We start from the raw sequence: 12344 nt of genomic DNA on the forward strand, positions 1-12344 counted from the left end.
CGCAAGAGCCCGGCAAGACGAGCCGCCCACTACGCACACAACGCGCTGCGCCGGCCAGCCGGGCAGCAAGCAGCGCGCCGCGCCGGCCAGGCAGCGCGCCGCGCCAGTCAGGGAACCCTGCGCCGCGCGTCCTGCGCCGCGCGTCCCGCGCCGCGCCCGGTGACCCGCGCGCCGCGCCCCCTGCGCCGCGCGCCGCGCGTTGTGCGCCGCCCTTCGTGCGCCGCGCGCGCCGTGCGTCTCCACTTGATGCCACACGCATTCCTAGTCCCACATGGACGAAAAAGGGACCTTCTAAGGCTCCCAAACACCTATAAATACCCTCTCTCATTGAGGGGAAAGCCATCCCAAGATATCCCAAAATATCCAATAATTCTCTTCATCTCTTATCGACACGCTCGATTTCTCTGCTTCTCTGGATGCCACATTTGGCCTGAAGCAGGTTCTCTTCTCTCTCCCTCGTTCTCAAAGGTCCCGAAGCACTCACGGGAACTTCCCGGACGTCGCTCCCTTTGACCGAACGTTCTCCGGTGCTCAAGCACGCCCCTAGGGTTCTCAACTAGAGCTACCCTTGCGCGTCTAACACGCTAGACGCGTACGCGATCTCCGAAGTTCTGAGACGCTGCCGAGGACTCCTCGCGCCCCGTTTCCTTCGTCGAGCACGCCTCTCCGCCAAGGCTCCGCGCCTCATACTGCGTCACACACGCTTGAACTACGTTCTGACCTGATCCCACGCACGGGTACGTAGGCAGCCGACAACCAAGGCACGGTCACTCGTCCTCCTCACCCCCTACCTCTCCCGAGAGGCGGGTTGATCGGAGAGAACCCTAGTTCGAGACTATCGAGTTCACACTCTTGGCCCGGGTGCGATCACTTGGTCCGGCCTTGGATCGAACCGCCCGAGGTTTTAAATAGTTGTTCATTTTCGTGCGACAACACTAGGTGCCAAAACAAAGAACAAGAAGGGATTCTAGAGAGAGAGAGAGTGGGGGCAACTTAGAGAGAGAGAGGCTCTCAATCTCTAAAAGTGTGTGTTATGAATTGTGAATGAGGTGGGGTATTTATAGGAGGAGGTTTACCTTCAAAAGGTAGTTTCCTCTTTTCTATAGAATATCACATATTCATGAGAAAATCTTATTTCCACTTTTCTACCCTCATGGACGTCCAACCTTGTCTTCATGACACCTTGGATTTGTTACCTATTTCCTTCTAGAGGAAATTTCTTTCCTCTTTTTCTTTTGGCAAGTATCTTCATACATCAACTCACAAAATAATTCCTCTTTCTCTCTTGGTATGGACGGTTTCTATGACTTCTCGAAGGAGCTTCTAGATGTGTCTTTATTTGTTCATGACCACATAAGAAAAGCCCATTAAGAATTTTGAAATAAAATTCCATAAAATGAAATTAATCATCAAGGAAAAATTAATCCATTATGGCCGAGTGATATAATTTATTGTCATCATATGAAAATATGAAAAAAAACTTATTTATTGACATTCATACCATCCCATGTCCAAAATGACAAAACTACCCTTTAGACAATTTTCGTAAAACTTGTCTAGTTCTTGTTTTGACTTAGCTTCGAGTTTGAATAATCATACTCTAATGACTTGTGGTAGTGACTTCATGGATCCAAATGAACAAAGCTTGAGCTAGCATACTCGGACTCAAAAGTTCACAAACCTTTTCCAAGTTCTAGCTTAATGTCAACTGACTCCACTAAAAAGTTGACACTAAAATCTCTCGGTTCAAATGAATATATTTTCTACTCAAGAATTCTACTTAATTGTAATGAATGGATCCATTGAATATTATCTATGTTTACCCTTCTTGAATATCATCAACTAGATGGGATTTACAAAATTACCATTTTACCCTTCTAGTTGTTATTTCCTCAAGTCCTTTGTCGTTTGTGAATAAGTTAGAAACAAACAACGTATTGACGAGGAGCTAACAAGTCACATTGATTCATCCAAAAGAGTCATGACTCAATTTGGACATTGGCCAGCTTATTTATTCACATTCCAAGGAACAAAGCATGAGGTGATATACATTGCATTTCAGTAGTCTTGTACATAAATTCCATATCTATGAGATCTTCACAAAGTTACTCATGACATCTTCACAACTTAGTACTTCACCAATAGGTCCTGTTCAGAATGACATAGTGAGTCCGACCTCTGACTTTTTCAAATGAGAATATGTAAGCTATGAAATGACATGTCTCATTTCAGGATTGAGGTAAGAACGACGCAATTCATACGTAGTGACTTCGAGACATAAGATGTTAAATGGTTTGTTCTTATTCTATCTCTAGAAGTGCTCTAGCCAATTCAGTACTTTCAAAGATACCTAGGAAGAACTATAGAGTCTCCAACTCTTAATGCTTCATAACCAGACATCATAGATTCTCCTAACAATCATACTGAGATCAATTGCCCTGTGATCCTTAGATTGTGAATATACTAGTTTTAAGCAAACCATGAAGACTTTGTTCATGCAAATCTATATTTGATTCTTCATTTGTTGTTAGGTTTGTTTATGGACTAAAGACTATAATTTAAGGTAAAGCTTCACAAAAGGAAGAATGAATGAACGTTTCAACAGTTACAAGCAAGAGTCTTCGTGAGACTTTATTACATCAGATGTACATAAATATAGACTACTATTCTTCTTGTAGACATCATTAACAACAGAACTTAGGATCAACGTTGAGCTGGTGAGATATAACATTGATGCTGATTCTCGGCATATATTTTGTCGTCCAGGCGAAGGTGAATTTGCTTCATTTTAGAAAGCAAATCAACTCCCGCCGTGCATCTCCCTTAAGCCCAGCACCGAACCCTACGCATTTGGTGGGATCAAGGCCATCGAGTTGTACTTGTACTGTCATCTCGGTGCTTGGGGAGTCTGACTCCTCGGTTTTTTGGTCTTCTTTGTGAGCCGGCTCGATGTTCATTAATTGCTATTGTTTCTCACCAGAAGTCTCACTTTTCATCTTGTTCGGCTTGTGAGGTAGCAACTGCGAGCAGTTGCTTGGTTCCCTCTGATTTCCCTTACTCCTTCGGGTGTAGGAAACCAGATACACTAATGGAATGTTGAAGGCATTGCCCTCATTCTGTGTATCCATGGCCTTCCGAGTATTATGTTGTATTGGGAGGGACATTCTAGAACCTGGAATTCCACTATTTTGTTTATTCCTTCTGTCTTTACGGGTAGCTTAATAGTTCCTATCGAAGGAGTGGTTACCCCGTTGAAGCCTGTGAGTTGAGTTTGTTCCCTTTCAATCTCTGACTCTTATATCTCCATTCGCATTAGGGTGTCCTTAAATATAAGATCCACAAAACTCCCTCCGTCGATTAGAACTCTGGTGACTTCACAGTTGGACACGTCGATTGTAATAACGAGTGCGTCGTCGTGTGGGTCTGTTATCTCGGGTGCTTCGCTTTCTGAGAACGATATTTGGACATCCTGTCCTACTCCGAGCCGAGTGGTCTTATTCAATAGCCGTCGCTGATGAGCCTTGATCGAGTTTACCGAGTTGCTACAAAATTTTGAGCCACCCATTATGAAGTCTAATCGATGTTTTACTACAGTCGGCGGAGAATCAGGTTCCCCCTCTTCTGTTGGTCTAGACCTTTTAGGTGAGGGGTTATGTCACGACCCGCGACCTCTCGTCGCCGGTTCACGAGCCGCGATGGTGGGTTATGTCACAAGTCACAACATCAATATAATACTATATCTCATATCAACAGAAACAGAATCAAATAATCATAATACTTATGGTAAACGTAATACGATATCATATAAGTATTATAAGTCGTTATATAAAACCCTGGGTAAATTTTTCGTTTTTCTCAATTCAGATTTTGAGTCTCACAACGACTCTTTATATATACATATCAGCTTATGGGTTTACGTGTCATTACAGAAGATAGTTTTAGGAGCGTCGTTGACGGAAGGGGTTCAACAAAATATACTTATAACTATAGAAGAGGTTGATCCCGAGTTAGTCTCCACTAGCCTAAAGGTCAAGAGATACACGTTCGGTCTTCATCTTCAGTTCTGTTATTCACATCGCCGTCTTGTCCTTCTCTACATTACCAAGGGTCATAAAACTATGAGTCGATTAACTCAGCAAGTGGGAGTCTAACTTAGAAAATAAAGCGACTAATACCATGTGATAACATGTGACGTGCAAACATGCACATAAGAATGCATGGATGCAAATCTAACAATTCTAGAGCATGACTGATGCGCGTATACTCTAACTAATACTTGTCGTCTTTAAGGTTACACACATCCCCCGCTATAACTTTTAGAACGACAACAGACCAGCCTTAGACTTCGAGCAGCAGTCGTCCGGCGGCCTAAGAGTTTTAAGGTCTGTCTGGGATCCACTAATGGTACCCACTTCATTCGGCGTCGGCGCAACTCCCAGGCCCTCATAGCTCGTCAAGGTGCATTCTTCAGGTTTTCATAACCTGGCATCAAGATCGGGTGCGACTCTTGGTCGACTTCCCGATAAATGAGTGCTCAGCGCCATCCCCCAGGCCCCCATAGCCCATCAGGGTTCATTTCATTTTGGTACCATCGACACAACAATTCTTTAAGGTTCAGGTACTCTGCTGCACTCAGAGTACACACCTATGCTACTTACAGGAGAGCGACTTTGGATAAATCCTTAAAGAAATTTCATTTCCCTTTTATGCTCGTTAGTGTTTTAGGTTGAAGACTCGGGATATGACTCCCGGTACTTCTACCCTCGATTTAAATTCGAGAGTTAAAAAACGCTCTCCTGTCTCCCTCGTTCTAACCGGTCAATCACAGATCCTAAGGAATGATTATATCACGTAACAGAGGTTGGGTTTCACAAATCTTAGGTTTGAACTCATTGAGCGAACTCACGCTAAGTTTTCAGGAAAGGCGGCCGAAGCCTTAATCTTTGAGATGATTCGATTTTAAAGCTTTTCCTATTCTTGTTTACTAGCACGCAATAATGCACGTAAACAAGGTTATTCCCTTGGTATGTAGTTGACTTAAGTCTCCACACTTACCCGGAAAAGATCGTCTGAAAATTTGTTGACTTCCGGAGTTTCGTTGCTTTTCACGCTTCCCGAGACTCTACACGTCCTGAAGCGTTAGCACGCCTTAAGCATCGAGAAACTAAAACCCGAAGTTAAAATCTCATCATTCAATGATTCGGGAGGTGATGACAAGCTTAAGGTTCGTTATCGGGATTCACTGCGACTCGGTTCAGGGGTTCGAGAATTTAATTCACTTATTTCACGGCTTTGCAGAATTTAAACTTATTCAAGACTCGTATGAGTTCGTACTAGAGAATGAGTACGAAGTAAAATCCAAATCATTAATTAACGAGTCTTAAATAATTTAAACGAATAATCCAAAAAAAAAATATATAAACCGAGAATTCTTAATTTAATTAACCCGAAATTAAATTCTCGAACATCCTTAAATAAATAATTGATAATCCTTGAATACAAATCTCAAATCCAAATTAAAAATCGAGTCTAACGCTATAAAGCGATAAACGCTATAGATCGAGCTTTAGACAGAGCTGTGAAATTTAGAAAACGAACATCGCGATCAATTCATAACATCCAACTCCCGACTCGACTTAGAACCCGAAACAAAAAACTAACACAATTCTCAACTTGTCACAAAATCCATAACCTTGTGTCATTAAATCACTTAGCTTGTCATAAAATCAACATTTTAACCTAAACAACGAACCAATTGAACCTGAAATGTACCCATCTCATCTCAAATCACAAATCATAACTTTCAACTCCAAATTCTCAAATCCCGAAACTAAAATAACAAAACTTCAAAACCACTTCCAAATCAATGCTCAATTTTATAACCAACCAAAAATCAACCGAGCATTAATTCAAAACCGAACCACTATAACAAATCTCAAATTGTTTATCACCAATTCCAAATTCAGGTTCTCAAATCAAATTGACCAAATCCGACTTTCAATTTCTCAAATCCAATTAACGATTTCAAAGTAAAATTCCCAAATCCTCAAATTTACTAAATCCAAACCAAACACCATATCAAACCGGCGAATAATTAGTTAATTCACAAGAATAACCCCGAGAACTAACTCAACCAAGAACAGCAACAAAGATAACAACCATCACAAATCTAACCCCGAGGCTCAGATTCTATGCCATCATCCAGCGAAATATATATCACACGGTTCAAAACAAGTTCACGGCCACGAGCATAATCAACCAAACTTCATCAAAACTCAAAGATCATCATAGCCTCGATTAAACCCAGCATCAACAACACACAGAATTCACAATTCAAATACAAGAATTCCCTCAATTAATCACACGGTCAAATGTCCAATTCAATCAAAAGTCATCCAAAATCCAAAATCCTTCACACATACCCATCCAAAACCAAAAAAATTCGAGTCTGAGCAACACAAAAACATAGCAAAATTACTCAAACCTAAAACCCCTAAATCAAATTCCAAATCCCTAATTTTCGAATCCTCAATTCAGCCATGGAAGAAAAATCTCACCTCCACTTCTTTCTCTGGTGCCTTTTTCCTCTATCCTCGGCGTCCCTCCTTGGTCCGGCGACCCTGGGTGAGCTCGCGGCGGCGTCCTCGTCTTCTCAGTCAAGGCGCGCACACGTGGCTGGTCTCGGGTTGGTAGCGTGCGCGGACTAAAGAGGATGAGCAAGAGGAAGAAGAGAAATGAAGGAGTTGTGCTGGGGGGTTGAGCGGCCGGAGAGGAAGGTGGCTCGATGGTGAGCGGCGGTGACTGAAAGTTTTCGACCCGCGAGCCGCGGCAGAGATCTCCGTATCTTACTTAACGTAAAATAAAATTCATAAAAACCTTGGTGGAAGCGCTTCCGGAAAACATTTTCTAGAAAAACTTATAAAATATTTACATAAGCGTCTCAAAAATATGGGCGAATTTTTCTTTTTTCCGACAACATACTATTTAAAACTTTACAAACAAAAAGACTCGTCTTTTGAAAATAAAACAAACTAATTCACCCTTGACTTAGCCACAGGTCGGCAGCCGTACATACACACGCCTACTTACTTACCAGGTTTTGCTGATGCTCTGCTCAGTCTTCTTTAGCCTTGCCTTTATCTACAATATCAAGATAATAACTATGAGTCGAAAGACTCCATAAGCGGATATCTATATACCTAATGTACCATGCACATAACACATAAGCAATGCATAACATAAAGTTCATATCTTATCATAACTTGCGGAAGTATCGGCTTAGGTCCCGATAAATCCACCTTTCATAAGAATCAATCGACTTAGTTCCCGACAGATTCATATTACTTAAGAATCAATCGGCTTAGGTCCCGACAGATTCATCTTACTTAAGAATCACTCAGCTTAGATCCCGAGAGATTCCTCTTACTTAAGAATGCACCAGCTTAGGTCCCAGTGATTCACATCATAACATACTTACTTTTATCATAATCTATGGAATTACCACCTTAGGTCCTGGTAACTCCTACTTACTTGAGAATATGCCAGCTTAGGTCCCGACAATTCCCATCATACAATACATTTCATGCTCGGGATCCCTTAATGATATCCGCACGACACATGTCTAATTGGCGCCAGACAGGAGGGTGCACAGTCTCCTGCCTAATCCCTGTCTATGGGGTATATGTCGGAGGCAGTACCATTCCATGTTTTCTCATTAATTAACTTAACATGAGAGACTGCTTAGTTCGGGCTTAATCCCGATCTTAACATATATTCTTTTTACTTATTAACTCATGACTTATAAGATCTTAGGATGTGACTCCCAAATATCCTATCATATTATGCTCGCTTTTGAATACGAGTCTTAACTTCAGTCTCTCACAATCCAGTTCACTAGGACTGGATCTCTGGAGGGTGGCTAACTAAACACATAACAAAGGCTCGGGTTCCTAGATCCTCTAGCCATTTTTGTTAGCCAAACTAATTCTGTTTCCCAATTCGTTAGTGGCTTAAAGCCCTTAATCTTGATAGTGAGTTATCTTCTGGCTTATCTTACTCTTGCTTACTAGAAAGCATATAAAGAATGCACGTACAATATATGTATATATATATTTGGATAAATATAATATTTCTTGATATTGTAGGTACCTATAATCCACTTACCCGGATAACGATTCTTTCGAATCTTGAGATCTTCTCTTCCAAAAAAAGGGTTCTTCTTAACTTCACGTATAACCCAGTCCTCGTAAGCTTCTCCTGCTAATCCTGATAGCAATCTGGACTTATCTATGGAAGAGAAAGATCGAACATCGAGCATACTCAGTATCTCATCCATTGATCTACTAACGTACACACTTCTACTAGAAAGAAAGCTCATAAGGAACGTATTCAAACGTCCTCCTAGTCACGCTACACGGAGCGTCTCACATCACTGAGTCGACAACCTCGCTTTCCGGCTCCGTCTCGTCGTCGCTCACACAGCACCTCCGCTAAACTTCGGACAGCCTCCTCGCCGTCCCGAGCCGCTGCCCCGAGCCCTGTTCAGCCTACCTAAAACTGAGCCTCACTCGACATCACACTCGCAACAAAATCAAACCATATTCAACGGGCACACTCGGCCAAAAGGAACAACATCAGAACCAAATCAAAACCAAAACTCAAGAACAAACAAACTCAATCAAATTTACCCAGGTTTTTATATGACGACTTATAATACTTATATGATATCGTATTATGTTTACCATAAGTATTATGATTATTTGATTCTGTTTCTGTTGATATGAGATATAGTATTATATTGATGTTGTGACTTTTGACGTAACCCACCGTCGCAGCTCGTGAACCGGCGACGAGAGGTCGCGAGTCGTGACAGGATTTTGGTATCAGAGCCCACGTTTGCTTTTCCTGCAGACTTGAGATGCACGTTTCCGGTACGGATTATGGGATCATGCTGAGCTTACTGTTGCCTTTTTTGTTGATAGGACGCGGATAGTTAGTAAGCAACGACATGATTACCTTTTAGAAACCCGTCTGACTAAGCCTCGTGCTAGGCTAGACCCTTTTTGGGAGTCTATAGATTTGTGTTGATAGCGTTAGTTTCCATGTGACGTGTAAATAGTAAGGCATGAATGAAGGTTGTATATGACTTTTTGACTTGATGTAGATATGAGAAATGTATATGAGATCTCGTTTTGAGATATGATCGTGTGTTGATATGTTCTTTTCTCGCATTCTCAATGTTATGATTTGGAATTTATTAAATGCTTTCTTCCAAGTGAAGGTTAAGAAGGCATGGGCCCTAGGCGAGACATAACAAATGCCGAGAATGTTACGGCGGTGGATCTCACGGAGATCAGACGCACGCTAGAGAGACAAGCTACTGACGCGACCCAAAGAGATGAGCTGAATCAAAGGCTCGCGCAGCAGCTGGAAGAGTAGAACCGCACGATCACAGAACTCTTAACGAGGTTGAACGCGCCGCCTCAGCAGCATCCAGCACCTCCAGTTCTAGGAGAATGACTAGAAAATCCACTGCTAGTACATGTGGAGCCTCCTGAGGAACTTAATTTCCAGATTCCTGACTTCGTTCCTCTTGTGAGCGAGCCAGTATATGAGAGATTTTGAAAGCAGAAGCCTCTGATGTTTGACGGCCATGGGGATCCAGCTGCAGCAGAGAACTGGGTCAAGAAGATGTAGCAGATCTTCAACTACATGCAGCTGTCTGATACCGAGATAGTGGCTTGCAATGTGAATCAAGTGGAGGATGAGGCTAGGGGCTGGTGGGAAGTGATGGCGTCATCTGAGGATGTCCATTCAATGACGTGGGTCCATTTCCTCAATCTGTTCCATGGAAAGTACCTGAGTGAAGCTAACCTGTCGAACAAGGTACGCGAGTTTATGAGCCTACGCCAAGGTTCAATGTCAGTATCAGAATATACGACAAAGTTCGACACGTTAGCCAGGTTCTCTCCTTCCCTAGTCCCTACTGATCAGGCTAGAAAGATGAAATACATGCACGGGCTCAATATGGATATCGTGAGCCAAGTGGATAGCGGCGATGATGGACCTCGCTCTTACGCCAAGGCTGTGCAGAGAGCTTTGCGGATTGCTGGTTGGCGCGAGGGTGATCGGACTCCTGCACCGAAACCAACTATTGCAACACCTTCTGAAGCTGCTAGCCCAAAGCAGAGCGAATCAAGAAAAAGATTCAGATCTCCATCAAGATGGGAGAGTCAACCGCAGCAAGGAGACGGAATGAGGTCCCAGCAAGGCTTGAGTTATCGACCTCAGGGAAGTTCTGGAAACCGATCACAGTCGCTGAACCAGAACAGAGGACGTGAAGATAGCGGACTGTCAGGGCCGCCCAGTAAGAAGCCTAGGACCTCTGGGAGCAATCAGTCGGCCGTGTGCCGAAGGTGTGGTAGATCGCACGAGGGAGAGTGTTATGCTCGTGCGTTGGTGTGTTTCAGAGGCGGCAAAGAGGGTCATTTGTCTCGGGTATGTGACAATCCAGAAGTGAAGACCCTTGCACCCAAAGAACAGCCGAAAGCCAATGCCAGAGTCTTCTCCATCCGTGAAGATGAAGTACGAGCAGGGTCGCCCACCGCTGTCACAGGTTAGATTTTCGTGGATTCCTTCTCTCCATATGCATTGATAGATTCAGGAGCCACACATTCATTTATCGCATCTAGAAATTCTGATCAGTTAGGTGAACATCAGAAGGAATTCTCGTACCTGTTCGTTACGGCTACACTTTCTAGAGAAAAGTACATGTCGTTATTCTGGTATAGAGATATGTCTATCCGAGTTCATGATCGGATAATGAAAGTAGACTTGATAGAATCGGAAATGGTGGACTATGACGTAATCCTTGTAATGGATTGGTTAAGTACCCACCATGCAATCATAGATTGCCGGAAGAAATCAGTTTTGTTCTAGAACCCAGGACTTGGACCGCTGCAGTTCCAAGGTTCATATCAGAAATCGAGTTTTCCAATCGTGTCGACGCTAAAGGCCGTGAAGATGATGCATCAGGGATGCGCTGGTTACCTTGCAAGCGTGGTAGATGTAACGAAGACGGTCAAGCCGCAGCCGCAAAAGATTCCAGTTGCTAGAGATTTCCTTGATATTTTTTTTCCTGAAGATCTTCCAGGTCTACCTCCTAATCGAGAAGTTGAGTTCAATATAGAGCTCATTCCAGGCACAGCTCCGATATCGAAAGCTCCATATCGTATGGCTCCAGCAGAATTGAAAGAACTCAAAACGCTACAAGAGTTGCTTGACAAAGGGTTCATACGACCAAGCCATTCGCCTTGGGGAGCGCCAATCTTGTTCGTTAAGAAGGCAGATGGTTCCTTACGGCTTTGTATTGACTATCAGTTGGAATCGATCTAGGGTTTAAGAAAATAATTAACGCTTCGGGAAGCGGCGGAATTTTAAAAATTTTCTTTTACATGTAAAAACGGTTTTTACTAACCTAGACAAGTGCAAGTACATGTAATTAAAAAATAATATGAGCTAAGAAGTTTACTAACCTTTCTTGAAGCTTGATCTTTGAGAAGCTTTTGGAAAGTTCGCAACGCTCGTCTCCCCTCGTAGCACGTCTCTCTTTCTTTCCTCGGCACCTCGAGCAACCACGAAAGTTTCTATCACTAAATCACTCGAAAAGAAGGAATCAGTGAGTGGGCACTTTTAAACACTACGACTTAAGAACAAGTCTTGAAGTCGCAGAGCTAAACACTAGGTCGAGTGAGGACCTAGGTGCCAAGACAAGAAAAATCGAAGATAAACTAGAGAGAGAGAGAGAGAGGATTTTCGGCCAACAATGTCTAGAGAGAGAGTCTCTCAATCTCTAACTTATGTTGAATGAATGGAATGAAGGGAATGAGGCCTCTATTTATAGGGGAGGGGTTGGCCTTGGAAAGAAGTAGTTTCCTTTTATTTCCAAGCCTTTATGAGCAATCTTTTATTACCCATTCCTATCAATATAGGCGCCCACCTCATATAATCCACAAGGGATTAGTTTCCTCTTTTGTTTCCCTTCTTGGTTGCCTTGGCCGATTCTCCTTGTTTCCTCATAGAGGAAATTTGTTTCCCCTTTTTCTTTTGGCAAGTATCTTGATACATTTATGCACAAAATATTCTCTTTCTCTTGGGTATTTTGGGCGCCCATTTCTCATCTAGAAGGAGCTTCTAGAAGCTTCTTCATTTGTTCATGACAACATGAGAAAAGCCCATTAAGAATTTTCAATAAAATTCTTATGAAATGAAATTAATTCACAAGGCCCAATAATCAAGTTATGGCCGAGTGACATTAAGTCATCAAATGAACTTGTCAAAAAATG

At 42.6% G+C, this 12344-nt stretch overlaps 1 protein-coding gene across 1 annotated transcript; it reads left to right on the top strand.

Moving 5' to 3' along the window:
* The first annotated feature begins 9711 nt into the window (after window positions 1-9711).
* Window positions 9712-11394, top strand: LOC149402399 (uncharacterized). Its single transcript, XM_089608359.1, has 3 exons — window positions 9712-10615; window positions 10658-10863; window positions 10963-11394. The coding sequence occupies exons 1-3, from the start codon at window positions 9712-9714 to the stop codon at window positions 11392-11394; spliced, it is 1542 nt and encodes a 513-aa protein (XP_089464485.1).
* Window positions 11395-12344: the final 950 nt, after the last annotated feature.

Source organism: Urtica dioica, chromosome 3 (assembly GCF_054948205.1).
Source record: "Urtica dioica subsp. dioica isolate 48M chromosome 3, U.dioica_male_clone48M_v1_H2, whole genome shotgun sequence".
Lineage (NCBI taxonomy): Eukaryota > Viridiplantae > Streptophyta > Magnoliopsida > Rosales > Urticaceae > Urtica > Urtica dioica.